General features: G+C 40.0%; 1 protein-coding gene across 1 annotated transcript in view; it reads left to right on the forward strand.

Annotated features, from left to right (window-relative positions):
• The first annotated feature begins 1,540 nt into the window (after positions 1-1,540).
• adamts16 (ADAM metallopeptidase with thrombospondin type 1 motif, 16) overlaps positions 1,541-20,106 on the forward strand; it is a 51,052-nt gene continuing 32,486 nt past the window's right edge. The window contains exons 1-5 of the mRNA XM_003443713.5: positions 1,541-1,851; positions 1,960-2,050; positions 5,081-5,439; positions 15,811-16,168; positions 18,896-19,098. Of these exons, the coding sequence (XP_003443761.1) occupies positions 1,765-1,851; positions 1,960-2,050; positions 5,081-5,439; positions 15,811-16,168; positions 18,896-19,098 (1,098 nt within the window). The 5' untranslated portion in view covers positions 1,541-1,764. The remainder of the gene's footprint in view (positions 1,852-1,959; positions 2,051-5,080; positions 5,440-15,810; positions 16,169-18,895; positions 19,099-20,106) is intronic.

Consider the following 20,106-nt stretch of genomic DNA (forward strand, 5'->3'; position numbering starts at 1 on the left):
ATTCATGACGGCATTTTATCACTGATTAAACCCAGGATTGGCAAACAGAGGCAGAAATCTGGAAGTGGGTACTGTATATGTATCGGTTTTATAGGCTTAGAACATATTACTCTCAGAATGAAAATGTTCTTGCATTTGCTTATCCTGCTTCCTACCTGTTAGGGACTGTGTTTCAGGAGAAAGTTAGTTGTTGGTCACTGATTTCTAACTCACTGATTACCGTTCTGACATTCAGAACAAATTAATCTGTCATACATGATAGCTATCACTAATGCAACATGACACAGGCCATCTGGAAGATGCATCAAACACCTTGCATTCCAGAGGGAAACAAATCCACAAGACCTGGTGTCATAGAGAGCTGAGTTCACTATTGGGTTAGCTTCTGTTCTTCTCCTCCTACGAATTTACCAAAGTAAACTTTCTATTTATTGTGCTCTGCATCTGAACATCAAATCTATATCAGCTTTTAAATGCCATCGTTTCTGTTGCGAAGACCCATGAGATATGTAGTAAAATGCTTCTAAATACAAAGTCATCAAAATATGCCACCATCTGATCTTTCTGCTTTGTAGAAATTAGAAACCATATGCAAAAATACATGTCATCCTCTGTGGACTCTATAAACCTTCTGGCTTGAGGATCACCTTTAATGACTTTCATTGTGATTCAGATGTTTTTTGACTCGGTGCCAAAAGGATCACTCTGTAAACACCACACATTTATTTCCCCTGCCGTACAGCGGAGATCTCATCTGGTTTTTCTTTTAGGATGATAAAATACTTCGGAATATGAAACAAGTGCTCCCGATGCTTTGGCTCCCACACTCCTGAGCACTTCTATGAATGACTGCAGGGAGTTCAGAAATGTTGGCACGCTGCCTATCAGTGCAGCTGTGGAATATTGGAGAGATGGGAGAATGGCAAGCGGATTAAACGGGGTCAGTGGTTAAATTTCAGACTGTAAACCATCACAAATTACTGATTACCTGCTCCGGGGTGTAATCTCTGAATCGCGTTTGGACCACTAGATCCACATGACTGGATTCATATATTCGAACCTGACCTGGGACATAAAGAAAACCTTATTTTTTTTTCAGCAGTCTCCTTGCAGTGCATACATTTTTTGTGTGTTTGTTAAATATCATAGCGACCTTGTAAGCTGAGAAGTATATCCACGCAACATCTCTCAAAGCAGGTGCCAAATGTGATTGGCTACAGGCTGTAGCCTGCTTAGGGTAACCCCCTCTACACCCGGCCCAGAAAACACTCACACAGAGTATTGTGTGCAGAGCTCCCTCGTCGGGCTCCCAAGAGAAACATATTCGGACTCCGTGCGATTTTTACAGGAGTCTGCCATTGCCAAGATGAGATGCGGCCTATTTAAGACAATCACATGATTTCGTTGGGAGTCAAAAGGATCCGTGGTGGTCACTGGGTAGAGAGAGAGGGGGAGAGAGCGGCTGAGTGAGCGTAGCTATGAGGGAGAGAGAGACAGAGAGAGAGAGAGGATTGTAGGGCTGTCTGAGTGGAAAGAAAGAAAATGACTTGCCGGGAGAGAGGACTGGAGTTCAAGCAGTTTACCGCGATTGGAACTCCGCATGGAAATGAATGGAGACCAAAGTGGTTAAACTGAAGCCTGCATGCGAAACTCTTTGATGCTTCATTCATCTAAAGCAGAAGTGCTGCCTCTGCTGCTGCTGTTGAACTGTTTCATTTAAGATATCGATACTGCTGGGAGGTGTGTTAAAAGTGATCCACGGACATGAATTTCTCGCGTTTGTCTTGCGCAGCGTGCAGAAACTGGAGACCGTCGTTTTTCCACCTGCTGTGGTTTCTCACCCTGGGCAACGTAAGTCTGCATGCATGCTGCTCATAAAGTTTTCAGGACCTCAAATAAGCAAGTGCTTTCTGCATAATTACTCAAACAAGTTAATTTGCACTTCTTCTTCTCGCGCAGAGCGTTCTTTTGAATGCTGGTGCTGACAGTGCCGAATGTGATCAAGGCGCATCTATTCTGCTACGGTCTCTCAATTTACCTCAAAACACAGGTAGGCTTTAAAAAGGAAAAACAGAGGGGGGAAAGTGTTGAAGTTTTTTGCCACTGTAATGATGTTTTTGAGGGTTGCTGGTCTGTTTTATGCTTTTCAGCTAAATTAAGACAATAAATACTTCTTGCTCGTTCACCCTTAAAGCGGTCAGCAGCATCAAACTGCGCTCACCTGCGTTGTGCGTTACCGCCATTCACCGCTGGGGGGCAACCTGTACCCTGACTCGGAGTCACTAGTTGGTGCATGCTGCAGAGGATCTCAAATTGTGGTCTACAGCAAAATAAGGAATTCTTTCATTCTGTAAAAGTCGTTTCACTTATTTGACTTTAAATGAAAGGAATTATTTATTAACGTGTCAAGTCTCGGAACAAGAAGGGGGGTGACAAAAAAAATAATAACACTATAAAAACGGCTCCCAGAGCAATCTAGCTGGGAGAGTGACCAAAGACTTCCTTGAGGATGCAGTGATGCCTGCTTTGTCAATTATTAGTGCCAGCAGTTAAGAGGGAGGCTTTCATCTGTTCTTGTTTTTGTGGATCTAACCCCATGTGGTGTGATGACTCAGCAACTTCTTTGGCTATGCAGTTCTCTACCAGATCTTTTGTTGTTGTTGTTGTTACCATGAAAGTGCATAAATATGCCTGCATAAATGAACTCTCTGTGAGCACATGTGCGGATGATCTGAAACAGAAGGGAACGGGAAAGCCCTCGCTTGTGCTTTGAGTTAATGTCATAGGCAGCGCTTCAACAATTACCTCTCCTTGTTAACGTGTCAACATTCATATGTTAGAACGAGTTCATATGCAGAATTCATATTTTCATTCCTTTATCATCTTTAAGCCAAGGTGCCCACTGGCTGAAGAGACTTCATCAGTGCTAATGGCACTCAGGAGCCACTAAACCAACAAACCAACAACTGCAGGATCTTGTCTTAACCTTGTCTCTCTCTCTTTCTGTGTGCGTGTGTGTGTGTCTGTGTGCATGTGTGTGCATGTGTACTCTGTTCTCGCGGACTCTTTGTTTGTATACTGTCAGACATGGGTCACCGCAGCTGTTTTTTGTGTGAGGGTGGGACAAACAGTTAACTGGAAGCAAGTGTGTGTCTATGCATTCGGGGGATGTGGACAGAGAGGCAAAGACAGAGAGGACCATTTTCTGGGTTTGCTTAAGAGCTTTGCTTTCCGCATAGAAAATGCTTGAGACTTGGGGCATGTGTTTGCTCTTTGCAGTCCTGTAACTCTGAGATAGATAAGACTGGTGACATGTCAAGGCTTTGCTTCCTGCCCTGGCCGCCCATGCTAAAACCTATGCAGTCGTAGTAAATCAAGGTGCTTTAAATAAATCACCCGCTGCTGAGGACAGGTCGTGCTGTGTGTAGATACACTGAATGACCAAGATGCACCAAAAAGCAGGCATTGGCACAGGCAGTGATGACACACAGTCTGCCACCCTGCATGTTTTCCCCACTGCCAGAACCTGTCTGTCTCAGTGCTATATATACTCATTGTTAGGTCTTGCTAAAGCAGGTCAGCCTGTAGAGTAACTGGGCCTGGCTCTTATTGACTGTCCAATGTTGCTGTTATTTCTGTGCACTTTAACCTGAAAAAAGTGACACCGTATCACTTTTGCATGGCTAAACACATTTACAGTGGCCATTCCAGTACTGTGCCAAAATCACCCATGATGCTATTATGTCTGTTTACTTCCACATTACTCTTAAAGCATCAACTGTAAAGTGTGACTTAAAACATGACAGCATCAAGTGTCCATTTAACTAAGTTCCCAGGACAGTAACCAAAGTTATGGTAAATATGAATAATTAAACAAATAATTTTTAAAAGAATAAGAGCAGTCATGCACATTTAACGCAGATTGGTGCATTGGTTAGCGCAGTCACTTCACAGAAAGAAAGTCCTCTGTTTGTTTGGAGTTTGCATGTTCTTCTCGTGTCTGTGTAGGTTCTCCCAAGGTCAACTTCCTGTTGCTCTCTAAAAGTATGCATGTGGTTAATCTTAATTGGCCTTTTTTAATTGGTCATATCTGTGAATATCCGTGTGAATAGTTGTCTGTCTCTGTGTGTTAGCCCTGTGACAGACTGGTGACCTGTCCAGGATGTACCCTGCCTCTTTCCTTATGACAGCCCCATGACCCTGGCATGGATGGATGGATGGATAGATGGCTGGCCATCATGCACCTTTTCTATATATATTTCAAGTATATGCAAGAGTGAATATGTTAATTTCTTATAAAAGATGTCCCTTAGTCTGTTCTGCCATTCTTACTCCTCAGATGACCTTAAGCAATGTTCATGGTCACTCAAAAAGAAATTTGGACCAAGGCAAGGAGTCAGTATAAAGTCAGCTACTTTTGATTTGACCTTTTGAGGAAAGCCCGTTAATTCTGATGACCACAGTATTATTAGACCTTTAACTGGACTACAGCATGAGGGCTATGACATTCCACCATCTCCCTTTACGACTTGCTGTTATCCAGTTTGAGCTATATAAAAGAAATAGAGTAAAGCACTTGGTCAAACATGATTCACTCTCTACTAAAAGGCCTGGAATTGTCTAGAAAGCTTCCTTTTCTCGTAATTCTCTTTTGACCCCGTCAGCAAAAGTAAATGAGGCAGGCCGAGGAGAGCTAACAAAGAAAAGGAAAAAGCTGTAGTTGTAACCAAGGCAGCAGCTGACACAATGTGCAGCAATTCACAATTAATTATGTTGACACAACAAATTAGTATAGATTTACCATGAGGCTAAACATTTATTTTTTTATCTATAAAAATATAGTCTTCTCTCATCACAGTTTAAAACCTCTCAGCACTCCTTCAGTTGCACAGTTTCAAGTTAAGAAATGTCTTTATATTTAATATGTCCACATTAAAAGACTAGATTTAGTTTCTGTCATGTGGCTGCCTTTTTTGTGGGTGTTGTGATTGCAATTTTCACTCAGTGTTTCATTTGTCTTTTCACATTTCCTGTCTCCGTCTTCACCTCTTCTTCCTTCATCATCCTTTATCTCATCCAGAATATGAGATTGTATCTCCATATGAGGTCGACCACCAAGGCGTTTACGTCTCTCATGAAATTGCCCACCACCAGCGCACAAGGCGGCGCAGATCCCTCGCTCCAGACGCAGACTCATCTGCCACTGAAGGCATCAGTGAAACAGTCCACTTCCGACTCAGAGGCTTGGGGCAGGACTTCCACATGGAGCTGAGGGACGCCTCGGAAAGCCTGATTGCACCTGGCTTCACCATCCAGGTCCTGGGAAAGAATGGCACCAAGAGCCTGAGGCCCTACCATCAGGATGACCTCTGCTTTTACCAAGGGTCACTGAGGTCAAGGGTCAACTCCTCTGTGGCACTATCCACATGCATGGGGATGGTGAGTCAAAACAAAGATAGGCTGCAGGATGGGTTCAGAAGAGAAGAAAGGAAAGTCAGTAAATAAGTCAGATAAGGGCTGCGTGTGCATCTGTATCAGTCAAAAAGACTTCACGGTAAATTCATCATAAGTGCATCTCAGGGACATTTTTATATTGCTTAAGTTTTGGCAGCATGTAGGTTTAGCAGTGAGTTCTCTAATTGCACTCAATGACCGAGAAGAAAAAGCGAGCTTGGGAGCCAAAGAAATTTGGCTCGTCCTGGGACCGCTGATACTATAAACACTGAGTGTCAGAGTTCTTGTCATGGCAAAACTGGGGAAGCAGAAAGAGAGAGGTTATTGACCTTTTTTGGATTTCAACACAAAGTTTTATATGTACTAACTTAACACCCCAAGACAAAAGACAGACAGTAAATTCAATTCAATTGCAATTCTTTCATTGTGAGACGCCGTACTTTTTGATGAAACATTATGACTCTCGTCAGTTAGTTCTTTCAGTATGCTTGTATGGCTGTCTTTCACACAGTTCTTGAGTCAGTCCATTGTCTGTCTGGTGTGCAGAGAAAATTGACTTAAATTGACTTAAAAACCCACCAAATAAGTTGGCAAAACATACACAGGAGGTTTTCGTTCCAGAGTGTCATGCATTATTAGTTGTAAGTCGGCTAATGAATAACTAATGGATGGAAAAGCTAAGCTTCATGTTCACATCATGTTTGCTACAAGCCAGGAAAATTCTAAAAATACATGAGCCAAATATGCCATGACAATGTTTTGGTGGTATTTTATCTTTATGTTTAGCACATGGCCATCACATGGCGTTTAGTACACGGATATAAAAATATCTTTAATACTCCTTCAACGACGAGAAGCACCTTTGCATCGGTTTTCATCTTGAAAGCCGTAACGTTTGCAAATGAGCAGCTGTCACTGCTTAAAGAGGATTGAAATGGGTGCAAATCCAATCCAGGTGAAATTAAACTCTGAGCACTCTAAAAGCTACACAGACAGTAAGCGGATATCCACATGCAAACCTGAGCAGATTTATTGGTGTTTAAATGATCAGCTGTATTTGTGTGTTTGGTCAGAGTGAAGCGTGGGAAAGAATTACTAACTCTGTATCTGCTCTAGCAGTGTTTGGAAATAATTTTATTTTTCTTTCTACTTGTTAATGTGTAATAGGTCCATCTTTTTTCAGGCATAAAAGTCATTATTATGCAATTTGGGCTAAAAATGCTGACTGGATCAATTTAGATTAAATCCTCTGGACTAGTTTACATTCTGTTTAGCTTTACTGGCTAAATTCCAGTTCTCACCTTGGTGGTCCTCCTGTGCTGCATGAACATAAAGAAGAAATTACTGTAAGAAGCTCAAGTGAGGTAGTGCCACGCTAAGACCCCAAGTGTTATATTAACCCTCTTAGCAGTCTGGACTAGAGAACAAAGGAGTTAATTAATACAAAAACTTACCTACACACTTATTCGTAAGAAGTCAGCATGTTCTTTACGCTGGCTGCCAGTAGATTTTAAAATTACCGTACGTACACACAGAGCACTAAATGACCAGGCTCGAGATTATTTCTTACAAAATACACTGCTGCTTGCAGTCTTCGTTCTCCGGCTCAGAATTTGTTAGTTGTTTCACATATTTGACTGAAGACTAGTGGAGACAGAGCCTTTCAGCTTGTGGCACTTGTGGCACAAGGCTTTGGAACAGCCTAGCACTACAGCTATGTTTAGTTGACTCAAACCTTTTTGTTCAAACAGACTTTCTGTTGAGAATTTTATTGATTTGTTTGGTCTTATTGTTTCTTTTTATTTGCCATTATGTCACTTAATTTCATTATACATTCTACTCTTTTTCTGTTGTACAGCTAAAGCTTGGTAAAAAGAAGAGAAGTTCTCAAGTGTTCCTCATTTTGTTCTTCAACATCTGTGGAATGCTTCATTTGTCAGTTGACATTCGTTAGTGAATGCATTCAGGCCAATGGGATATAAGCTTTCATCTAAAAAAAGAAATATTGTTTGAACTTGTTTCTTTTCACAGTTTTACCAAAAGCAAATTCCCCTAAAAACCAGTTTGACCACATTTCACTTAAACATGGCTTTTAGTGTTTTTAATTAGGCTAAAATAAATTCCATGTTGGTTTGCTGTTTATATTTCATTGTAGGGGACCACTGCTGTGTCTGAGAATTGCCCTCTAAAACTACAGGCAGAGAATGGCACATCTCCAGGGATGCTTCTCTTCTTCTGTGTGTGTGTGTGTGTGTGTCTACATTTCAGAGCAGATCCCAATAAAAGATCCAGCCAAAAGGTCCAGGGTTGCAGAGACTGTAAATGTTGTTCTCACGGCTGAGGCGGGCTAGGACAGACTGGGTCAGGGCATCATTGGGAATTTGGCTTTTTCTGATGTGAAGTTGGGAAGTGCAAAGCAATATCAGCAGGCAAAGGTATTTAGATTCTAGGGAAAAGCTCAAGCTGGTTACTGATTTTCAAAAAAAGGGAAGAATGCATTTTATTAACACTGACTGTGTTAAAATATATGCTGAATTTTTCAGCATACATTTTAACATTTAACTTCACCACTGTCACACAGTCAGTGTTGATACATAAGATGAGTTTTTGCACTAAAGACCTACATACCTATAGGGTTAAACTGGCTGTACATAGTGCCAGTCTTCTAGGGACATAAGCCATTTACATTGTTACGTTGTTGTGTCAACGTATATGATACATCAACGGCTTTTAATATGAAGATGTTTAGATTGATTTAACGTTAATATAAGGTTCAAAATTCTTGGACAAGTGTTCAAGTCCAGCCAGTTAATGTAAGTGTGTGTGCGTGCTACAGATGTTGCATACATCTGGTCAAAACGTCATAACAAAGTTCACTGGACTACTTGAAAGCATATGGGAGACCTTGCACTTTGGCCAGTTTGCTTTAGCAAGGAACAGGTAAATATTGACCGGAGCAGCACTGCACCTGGACCCCAAATGCGCAGTGATACAACTTAGATTAGACTCTTTCAACACATTTGTTTGCGCTGTCATTCTTTTTTTTTTTTTAACAAAAAATTAACACCATCCATCTGTGTTTAGAGTAAGCTGCAGGGTTAGGGTTTCTCACGCTGGCTGATCGATGCCAACAGAAGGATAATGAAAGATCAGAGTGAAAAGGAGTGACATCGATGAAGAATATAAGGGTCGTTGCTCCCTCCCTGGAAGTTTGAAGTCCTAAAATCCTTCTCGTAGGGAGTGTAACATTGTTAAAGCCTATTTATAATTTGCCTTTTCAACTCTCATCTTCTGGCAGCCCATGTAGTTGATGACAGGAGGGTGATCGGCCGTAAAAATCGCTGACTTACAAGCAATGAATTGATGGAATAAAAGTTTCAGGCCAATCCCACTGATTACCTGCCAAAAGGTTTCATACACCAGCACACACACACACATATGGAACAGCCGATCATAAAACAGTTCCTTCTCTGTGTCGACTTTATGCTGCAGCATGATATGCTTTAGTCCTGCTTTTATGGGTATGAGGGTATTGAGGAGTGATATGCAGAAATTGTTCCAATCTGGTAACTTTATTTTCATCCCTATGCCTACATATGGCATCTTGTGCAATTTTCGGTCCAAACAAAGGGGGAAAAAGATGTTAGTCCTGAGATCTTGAAACAGAAGACAAGTGGAGTTCTTTAGGTTTGTGATGACATTTTACGTCTCATCCAAGGCTTTACGGGGATTTCACCCTTAACCCACAGGTGATGGTATGACCCATGCCTTTTTTCACACTTTGAGATGACTCACATGATCAATAGTAGGTCAGTGACCTCAAGACCACTTCCAAAGGGGACATACCCCTACTAGGGGTAAATAGCCATTTTAGACCTGTAAAAGGATTCTGGATAAGAGGTGAAACATCTTCACAAACCTAAAGAACTCCAATTGCCTTCTCTTTCAAGCTTTGTTTTTTTTTTTATGACTACCGCGACCTGGATGACTAAAAACATACACAGACACAAGATGTTTAGCATGCTAGCATGCCGAACTAATATGGTGAACATCATTATTATCATCCAGCCTACCTAACAGCGGCTAGTTGACATTGTGAACTCACCAGCATGGTGGCAAAACTTTAAAAAATGTTGTACCCTGCTAGCATGATTCTTATCTGTAAATATATTGACTTTAAGAGTTGGCTGTCTGCAAATCCCATGCTGGAAAAAAAAAATCACCTGCTAGTTTAAATTATTGAGTTATTATGACTCATTTCGCAAACATTTTTCTGTATAAAGCATAGCAGCAACATTGTACTACCAAAGTAACGACTTGGTCTTATTGAGCCTTTTTTGTATGGTATTTAATGTCCTGCTAATTTGCATCCATGAATATTACATAAAGGTATGCATAATAACCTTCTTTCAACTTGTAACCACTAATAAGTAACTGCTAATAAGTAACTGCTTACTCTTTTAAAAAAAAAAGAAAAAGATGGGATGAATGCCTTTTTGTTTGTAAGCAGTTACAGTATGTAACTGCTTACATACTGTATAGTATGTAAGCAGTTACATACTATGCATATGTCCTTTTTTCACATCTGTACTTTAGCCCTGTGCTTCACCTACATCTGTATCAGTTTGGCTAATTTTACTCAGACTTGTAAAGCACACCTTCCTTTTGTATCAAAGGGAAATTCTTAATGTCCTGCCACTACAAATCACTTGGAAGGTATGTGTTTTCCACTTGTAAAAGGATGGGTGTGTTTCTTGCCTCAGGGCACGCAGTCATGGTAATAATAGAATGCTGCACATTTCTTCCACCTCTGGGATTTCCAAGCGAATATGAGGGATGGGTCTACTGATGTTGGTGGAGCTTTGAAAAGCACATAGTGTGGTCTTGGCAGGTTGCTATCACCATTTCTCAGCAGATACTGTGCACCCGATGATCTGAGAACAGTTTTATCAAGGCTTCATCACTCATGGTTTCCTCCACCATACCACGGAGATTAAGTAATGAGGACCTCCAGTTTGTGTAATCCGTGCTGGATATTTTGGATACAGTGGGAATCTCTAATTCGTAAAGAAATGAGCATTAAACTAAAATATGACACAAGAGAGCAATTCAGTTTTTCAGTTAACTCTGTCAACACGAAGCTCACAATCTGAATCCTTGCCTTCGGCTGCTGGAAGTGTAGCCATCGTGGAATCAGTTGGGATGACAAATAAAGCATTGCAGCATCAACTCTTGAGGCACTTTGTTCTGTCAAAAGACGGATTGTTTGGAAATGTGAAGCCTTGTGTTTGAGATGCCAAAGTTGCAACGTATTTTTGTTGAGGACAGCAAGGAGGGGTAGAGATAAATAACGACAGAAACATATACAGCCTACAGTCAGGTGCATCTTGTAATGCACTGAGCGCTTCCCCGCCTCATTTCCGTTTTCCTTCTGCTTCTTGCCCGCCTACTGCCCCCCCTTTCTTGTTGCTGCTTGTCTGGATGAGTCTGACACAGAGTCCAGCTGTCTGCGCCCTCCCAAGTAGTATTTCAGCATTTTATGACTGCTATTTGCACTTCATACTGCGTACTGTGTAATCCGATGACTTTGGCTATTTAGGAAAGGGACCAGTGTGACCTAATCTCTTAACATAGCAGCCTGCACACACACGCTCACGTACGTATGAAATTAAAGAAAGTGCATGTATGTTGTTTGTGCTCAACTTAAAAACTACATAAAAAAGATAATCTGTTTTTGTCTGTTGGCTGTTAGCTGAGTAACGACATCTTTTAGCTTTGTTTAAATTCATTGCACACGCAGTACAACACCTCTGCGTGTCTAGTTTTCTGTCACTGAAACTTGATGTACTCAGTAATATATAACTTAAAATGAAATCAGCATATTTTAGAGGAACTCACAGCCAACAGTTAAATACTGTGGCATCAACATCTGGATTGGATATCTGAAGCACAGGACAAAATACATTGACAGCATTTGTAAAACAATTAGAGGCATTGATCTATCCTTCCAGACAAACAGTCCTTTCAGTCTTTGTGACAGCAAATGCAGATGAGAGGAAACAGGATAATATGTGGAGGAGTGACTCATGGTTCTTTTTATGATGGAGCTCCAGACACAAGCATATTAGCTGCTCATCCCTAACTTGGCTTTTCGATGCTTTTGAAAGAGCTTTTCATGCGCTCATTTAAAACACTAGTAAAGCAACATTGATGATTTTACCGGGGAAAAAAAGTGAAGTTGCATAGACAAAATATTGAAATGTCATGACATGGCAGTAAGCTACCATGGTCAGCTCCAAAAATCACTTTGTATATGTGTAGACAGATATCTGGGAGCCGCTGTGTTACATCAATGCTGAAAAGACAAACCAGCCAATATACACAAACTGTAAGATACATCTCATGCTGGAAAGAAGGAGACAATAGTGGCAGTAAAAGAGTGAACACTGTCACTTTGAAATGTGGCCATAGCTATCTTGTTGTTCATGCTTGCTGACATGTCTCCAGTGGAAAGCCTTTGGCTTCGGTTGAAATGGCGAACCACTTGCTCTTGAACTGTTTGCTCCATGTATTGTAGTCTAAAGGCTGCTATAGCAAAGTATTGTAGGCAAATGTAAACAAAAGTGGAAATTAAAGTTTTTTTCTAACCACATGACTTATAAAGTTGGCAGCATACAGCTGCAAACAAGTCAAATTTAAATAGTGCAGCTCTGAAAATATCTTCTCTGTAGATACAGTTCTTTTTGAGACTGAATGTCAGCCAGATTGCCCTGCGCTGTCTAAACTACTGCTATTAGCTATCAAAAGATGTCTGTTTCTATAACAACCGCAAGCTAAACAGTCAGTACACATGCTGCAGGTTTAAATCCTATGGTCGATGTTCTCTCAGTCAATAGGTTTCCTTTCTTGACTGTCTTGTTCATTGCAATAGGTTGACTAAAAATAACCACACACGACAAAAAAATGATGAAAAAGGATTTTTTTTTTTAAATGTTCTTGGCAGTCTTTCCCCTGTAGAGCTGCTTTACCATATCACCACACTAATGCCCCAGTGTTCAATCCCTGAACCACCCACACAGAAAAAATAAATACTTAGCATGTGAAGTTTTGATGGTTGACAGCAGCACAGTTCAGGTCAGAGGCCTCATCGTGACTTGGAACCAATTGTTGACAATTGTCTGTGATTACACAGCGCCGGGGCGGGTGCCATGTGGAATCACGCACCGGTTGTCACATGTGATATAAGCAACAATCCTGGCTGGGGTATTTCTTGACCGTTGGCAGGCGAGCAATGGTGGAAGGTGGTAACGTTTTAGTAAGCCTCTTTCTCACTTCTTTCTTTCCTCAATAACTGATCACGCACCCTCATCTTTCTGGCATGGAATGTTTTTCCTGATGTTAATGCCAGAGAAGGTTTGCAACGTTGCAGTTATTGAGCTCGAATTCAGCGAGCTCTTTAAAACGAGCCACAAATTTTTTTCCAAAAGCAGATTAGATGGTTAAGTGCTTGATTTTTACACCCGAGGCAACTGAACTTAAAACAGTTGAATTCAAAGACTAAGCATTTTTGTCCATATAGTGTTGCTGTTTGTCTGTAGCTTTCACCTGTGAAACACCAGTTACTGTATAGTGGGGAATTATCATTATCTGAATATGGGACATCTGTAAATAACAACTGCTCTCCTCTGGCTTGAGCATACAACTTGATAGTAGGATTTGAAAAGTACCCCAGCAGCCTGCCCCCCTACCCCATTTGACCATTAATGTCACACCGTAGGAGCCATGTGGTCATTTGGATATATCATTCTTTCATTTACCTGTGTTAATATTCATAATTTGATAATATTCCAAGGAATAAGCCATTCTGACAGCTGTAGAACCAATCATGCTAATTACTTCATAAATCCACAGTACTGACTATAACTTTTTTTTACTACAGTATGTGATGAAAGCTGTAAACTGCATGGTCATTGTGGTCATAGCTGACACATCTGTATCGACTTCATAGTTTTCGCATGCACAGCTCACCACAGTACTTTCCACAGAATCTGCTTCGCTAGTTCTCTGACCTGTACGAAGGGTAAACGGCCCAGGTTGATGAGTGACGATGAAAAAATTGGTTCTGAAGACCTTGTCAGCATGAAAGACATCACTGTTTGAAATTTGCTCCTGCGAGTCTAACTTATTGCTACCAGAGATTCCCCTACTTAGAGATATGGAAATATCTGCAGACATCCACACATTCAGACTTTTGAGTTCCACATTTATGATCTCTAATTTTCCAGCTGTCTCTCCCACTGTTTTGTCTCACACACAAACTTCCACCTTGTACTGTGTAAGGACTGACATATGCACATACACACACAAAGACACATTAATAGACACTCACTACCTCACCACTGCAACTGTGTCACTGTGTTTCTGTCAGCCAGCATCTGACTGCAGGGATGAAGGGCCTCATACTCCACTCACAGTGAAACAAAAAGAAAAAAAAAAGCAGTGGCGACTGTAGTCATTTAAACATATTTTAGGGAAATCGTTGTAACTGCCAAGTGCAGTTAAAGTACAAACACTACGTGCCAACTGACTGTCATCGCAAATGTGGTGCATGTTTAGAGAGACTGAGAGCGAAAAAGAGAGCAAGAGAAACCATCTCCAACTGTCTGAATCTGTTGTGTTGATAGAAGTTTATTGAAAAACTGAGTATGAAAGCTGAAATGTCTCTTTGACACAGACAGGGATAGAGTGAAACATAAAGCGAGAATAAGGTCAGCTTAAAAAAATATTGTGGATAATTGTCACTGTAAAACGTAGAGATTCAAAAGGGTTTTTGACTCAACTTATCCTTTGAGATTAATAACAACATGCCACTGCTACAATTCAGACTGACCCAGTTAGAACATTTATAAATGAAAATTTCTATGTCCAGATATATGTGATAATATGTGCAGATATATTGACAGTCATGTGCAAAATAAGCATTTCACAACATTCTATGCAATCCTTGAAGAACTTGGCAGCAGTAACTTGAAGTAATTCTTTTCTGTAAGACTTTTGTGGAGGAAATTTGGCCCTCTTCTTTACAACTTTATGGGCACTCATATATGGGCAGCTTTCTTAAGGTCCTGCCAAAGGATTTAAACCTGGTCTGGACTTTAACTGTACCACTGCAACACCTTGATTCTTTTCTTTTTTAACCACTCTGTTGCAGATTTCCTGCTATGCTTGGGATCTTTACCCTGTTGCATCACCCATTTTGATTCCAGTATTAGCTGTTGGACAAATGTCCCTTCTGTCCCCAGGACATTATTCCAGAAGTGTTGTGTTTTGTTCAGATGTAAACCAAGAAATGTTGACATATTTTTTTTAGACAGAAGAAGCTTTGTCCAGGAAACACTTCCGAGCAAGTCATACTTGTTCAGTCTTTTTCAAACTGTATTATCATGAACTTTGACATTTAACATGCTGACTGAGGCCTGAGGGTCTAGAGTCTGAGATGTAGCTCTTTTGCTTTTTAGCAGGTTCTCTGAGAATTTCCTGACCTGAACCTTGTGTGAATTTGCACTTTCCTGACCTCCTTTTACAAAAGCAACCTGTAACTGAATGTCTAAGTTATGCTGTGGCACCAAAAAAGCACATATTGATCTTCATATTTAGCAAAAGGAAATTGTTGCTGCTGAGGATGTTCATGTTGCCCATTCTCGTATTACATGTTGTATTAAAGATGTCCCAGGATAAAAGGAGCTGGAAATGGGCTCTTAAGAACTTCTCTTACATACATGCTATACAGCATATATCATGTTTATAGCAGATGCCACCAGCCCATTGGTTTGAAAATCATTCTGTCTGACCAAGTTTGGTTTAGATTTAGGTGAGATAACGGTTGACCCTGAACAGTAAAACAGATGTTAAACATGATGAAACGTGGCCAGTGATTGACCTACAGAGGTTTAAGGGAGGTGGGTTCAGAGCGACTAAGGGTCAAACCTTGACTAATTGCTAAAAGAGGCAGACTGGGCAGCTAAATGAAAAGCTGGCGAAAGTAATTATCATAAAGTTATCATTAAAATATATGACTGCAGCCCTTTGGGCCTTTTTCAGTAGAAAAGAATGTGTGAACTTTTGAGGTTTTAGCAAACAATATTTCATTATTGAGTTACTTTTAAATATTTTTTCACAAAAAAGTTGGGAAGAGACCCTCTTTTTTCAAGAATGTTTGGCCTGAGAATGATTTTTTTGAGGGTTTTCCATGTGGCTTGAGTGTAGACAACTTAACATGGGTGCAACAGTAGATTAGTGCAGCCTAGGCAACAGGTTGTGCTGTAAAGCTAATCAAACTCTCTGTTTTGCCTCTAGTCAGGTTTGATCCGAACACAGGATGCAGAATATTTCTTGAGACCTGTGTCACACGGCTTGGCGCAGATGGAGAACTTCACAGCGCCCTTCGGTCATCAGCCACACATCCTCTACAAGAGGGAAAGGGACTCCCAAACACAGCGGCAACATGTGCTTCAAAAGAGATCTGCTGACAACACAGTGTTTGAACATCAATACAGGGGACTGCAAAAACAGCATGACAACAATAACAACAACACTCAAGCTGACCCGATGAAACATCATGGAAGTGGCCAACAGCACAATGACCATCGCCATGACAGCGACTACAGACATGGGGAGAAGCAGAAGCAACACTTCTGTGGGAGAAGGAAGAAATGTATGTAAGGGCAATTTCTCCTTCTAATGCTAATGTAACATAGTAGTATTCCTCTTAAGATTTACATACATTATTGAGTCCTGCAACGTCCTATTTGCTTGTTATAATACTTTTAATCCTCTAATAATTCTGTTTACATAGTGTTTATTAAAATCAATTTCATCTTAACCCTGAAACTTGTAAAAGAAATTGCAAGCACTGCTAACCTAACAGTGTCTCTTGGCTATAGGGGTCATAGATCATTATGTGTCAACTAGCCTAATTCCACAGGCCAAAATCTCACTGGTATTTGGGTTTTCATGGTCAAACGGAAAGTAACAGCACCGCTATACTTTCATTTTTATTTCATTTTAAGTGCTTAATCTGGCAGGCTAGGTTGGGCACGGCTAGATTGTAATAGAAAGAGTAACAGCTGTACCGAACAAACTATTGAAGGGTTTTTTTGTTTAGTTGGGTTTTTTAAACTCTCTGTTGTTGCTTTGTCTTAGTTTTTTTGGCAAGAAGAAGAATTTGGACTGGAAATATCAAGAATTTATGTTAGACTTTAAAAGCAGTATTAAATAACCAAGAATGCAAAGGGCATTAAGATAAGTAAAATGAGAAAAAAAATACTATACAAAACTTTTCTGGATTGGTGACGTCCTAAGTCTTTAAGAACCAAACAATGTTATTTTATTTTGAGGTCAGCCTTACTCACATATTCTCCGATTTAGGGTGGATTTGATATTGGATCACTTTTTACTTTAAATTTAATTATAAATGAAGTCATTTTTGCCCTTTTCAGTTTTTCATATGAAAACACTTAACATTTACTAAATAACCTTGTTACCCTTCGATAATATTACATGTGTTTACATTTGTGGTTTACTCTGTTTGTAACAGCTTCACAAGGGTGGCTGGTGGAAGCATCAAATTGCTATTTAATGATGGTAATATCATCATATTTGTGCAGCAAACATTCACAAATACTTGTGAAATTTGGACAGCAGCAGCAGCTGTGTCTCATTTTAAATTGTAACACCAGATTAAAGGCAACACATTCTGTGTTGACTTAGGTTTCACATACAGTCAAGCCCATAATTATTCATACCCCTGGCTATTTTGGCTATTGACTTTTTGCTAAAATATAAATAAAACCTGAGAAATATTTTTTTCCACAATGATGCCTCTTGTACATCGTCTTATTATCTTTTGGGAGACACCTGTGTCATTTCTGGTCAAAAAAGAACTTGCTGGTTGAACAAAAGAAACTTTAAGTCAAAATTTGGCAGGGGTATGAATAATTGTGGGCTTGACTGTATTGTTAACACATTAGCCCCTTTTTTATGTCAAGGAGACAATCAGCAGTGTGTGTTGTCACTTATACAAAACGGGGATTGTGAATATTGTAATGCAGATTGTCTTAGACTGAAAACCTTTAAACACAATAACACTCATTCATGATTAGCTGATTCCTCGAACAATCATCATTTTCATGTATTTATTTAGACATTTGTGGTTGATTTTATGAGTAAAGGTTAATTCTTATAACTTTTTTTTACTTTGCACTATGACAAATGTTTGCTCTCAAGAAATTACCACAAGATCCGTTAACAGTGCTTGCATCACGGGGGTCTTTCAAACGAGAGCAGCTGTATGTCCCTATGAAAACACAATGATGTTTGCATTTTTATAAGATGATATCACCGAACACCTGCGTTGTGTGTTCGTCGAAGGGCACTTTGGCCATTCACCTGCTTTCCGCCTGTATAAGCAAACTTTCTAGCCCTTTTAGATTATCTAAGCCAGCGATGAGTAGGTCAAAACTTTGATAACCTATCAAAACACTGAAAAGAAGACTTAGGAAGATAACGTTACAAGATACAATGGTTGCATGCTGTGCTTTTGCACTAACAGGTGTTCTACTTACTTTATGTCATAGTTCAAATATGAATGTTAGAAGGTGCTTTCACTCCCAGATTCAAATAGCAAGCTTCAATTCATCAAAAGTTACAAAATCTTTTTCATAATACGGCCTTTCCTTGGTACTAAATAAACAAACAAACAAAAAAACACTATAAAATCATTTTGGGAGAAAAATACTCCATATTTATGTTACATGTCTATAGAATATGAAACAGCTCTGGAAGCACATACATTTCAGATGAATGTGTGTGCTTTCAACATGTAAATATTTCATATAGTCGATTGTTTTAAATATTGTTACTTTATGTAGCTGTAGCTACTGTAAGGCAGAACACATACTGGGATTTCACACTTAATGGTAGCATAACACTGAGACTGCCAGAGTCAACACCAGTAAAAAAAAAAAAAAGCACAGTCGGCAGTTTATCCATGACATCAGGTCACAAAAGTAAGAGCACAGTTAATCATCCAGAGCTGTTGCCAGCTATTTGCCAGAGTCGCTGGTTAGCACACATAAGCAAAGGTAGACATTTGGCTAGTGGCTACAAATTCATTTCAAATCACATGCAATGGAAAGGAAGGCTTGTATTTGTCATGGACATTATGGCTGCAATTAAGGCGCTATTATATGCGCTATTGTTTGGGCTTTCATCAGTCACTCGGAAGCCTCCATACAGTAGTTCATCATGTTAACTGTGCAGCCATAGATCACTGAGTAATGCTCCGTTCAGGTTGTTCAGCTGTTACTACATCATTTTGCTTCAGACCAGTTTATTACTTAATGAATTCTTACTCTATATCTTTTTCCATCTGTTTTCACAGACATGCCGAAACCTCCAGAAGAGGATATTTTTATCCTTCCAGATGAATACAAGTTTATCCCCAGGAATAAAAGGGCAGTGCTGATGAAGAACAAGGCCAGCCAGGGACTCAATGTGGAGACACTTGTGGTGGTGGACAGAAAGATGATGGACAACCATGGCCATGAGAACATAACTACATATGTTCTTACTGTGCTTAACATGGTGAGACAAATTTAGTCTTTACCACTGTGCACTGTGCACACTGCCTATAGGCTAGCATGGGTGCAGCACAGATTCAAGACAGGAGTTACATAAATCAACCGCAAGGCTGACTCGTTTTTTTTTAAGAATACCAAATATGATGTCTTGTAACTTTATGGGGAAGTTGTCTTGTATTTTTGCAAGTGGCTTTAACAGCAGAACCACAAAGCCTGGTGTAACTTTGCTGTCACATCATCAAATGAAGTTTTAGGATGCTGTGCTTTTTTTGCTATTATACACCATAACATCAGCTGATGAAAGAGGAAGCCATGCAATTTATTTGAAGTAAGGATTTAGTTACTTGACACTCCTGTCTGCTAGACTAACTTATCAGAGATCTTAAAACAGGAAACTGATATCTGGGTGAGATCATCTCCACAACGCTTGCAGTGTCCCCCTCCATTCCTCTCAGCTTATCTGTAAGCGAATACCGTCACACTTGTTTTGCTACTTAATGACTGACTGACAAATCCAAAGATAATCCATCTATTTTGAAAACATAGTTCCCTGTAGTAAAAACCAAGTCAGAGCAGTCACCGGCCTCATAGGAGTCACCTAAATACCATATGGGGTTTCACAGAAAACACCCAATGCTTTACACCACCTGCCAGGCCTCATGAGGCTTACAAAAGTCATTTAATATTTGTTGGAAAGGAAATCTAATAAGCTCTCAAGCTTTGTATAGAATTATGCTTTCACAGTGACAGTGGAAAGACAAAAAAAGTCATAGTTACTTATTTAAAAAAACATGCTGTGCACTATGTATCACAAAACACTACAGATCTGTGGAAACAGGTGTGCCAACTTTATTCCTATATGTAAAAACATATCGGGATTCATTGCATCTGCTCTAATCAATTCAGACATCTGACAGCCTGTCAAACACTCAGCTTTTAGCATAGCTTAGTTTAAGTGAGCTCTTTGATGACCTCTGACCTTTCTGCAACAAACCACGGCCATGTGTCTTCC

This window comes from Oreochromis niloticus, linkage group LG11, assembly GCF_001858045.2.
Source record: "Oreochromis niloticus isolate F11D_XX linkage group LG11, O_niloticus_UMD_NMBU, whole genome shotgun sequence".
Lineage (NCBI taxonomy): Eukaryota > Metazoa > Chordata > Actinopteri > Cichliformes > Cichlidae > Oreochromis > Oreochromis niloticus.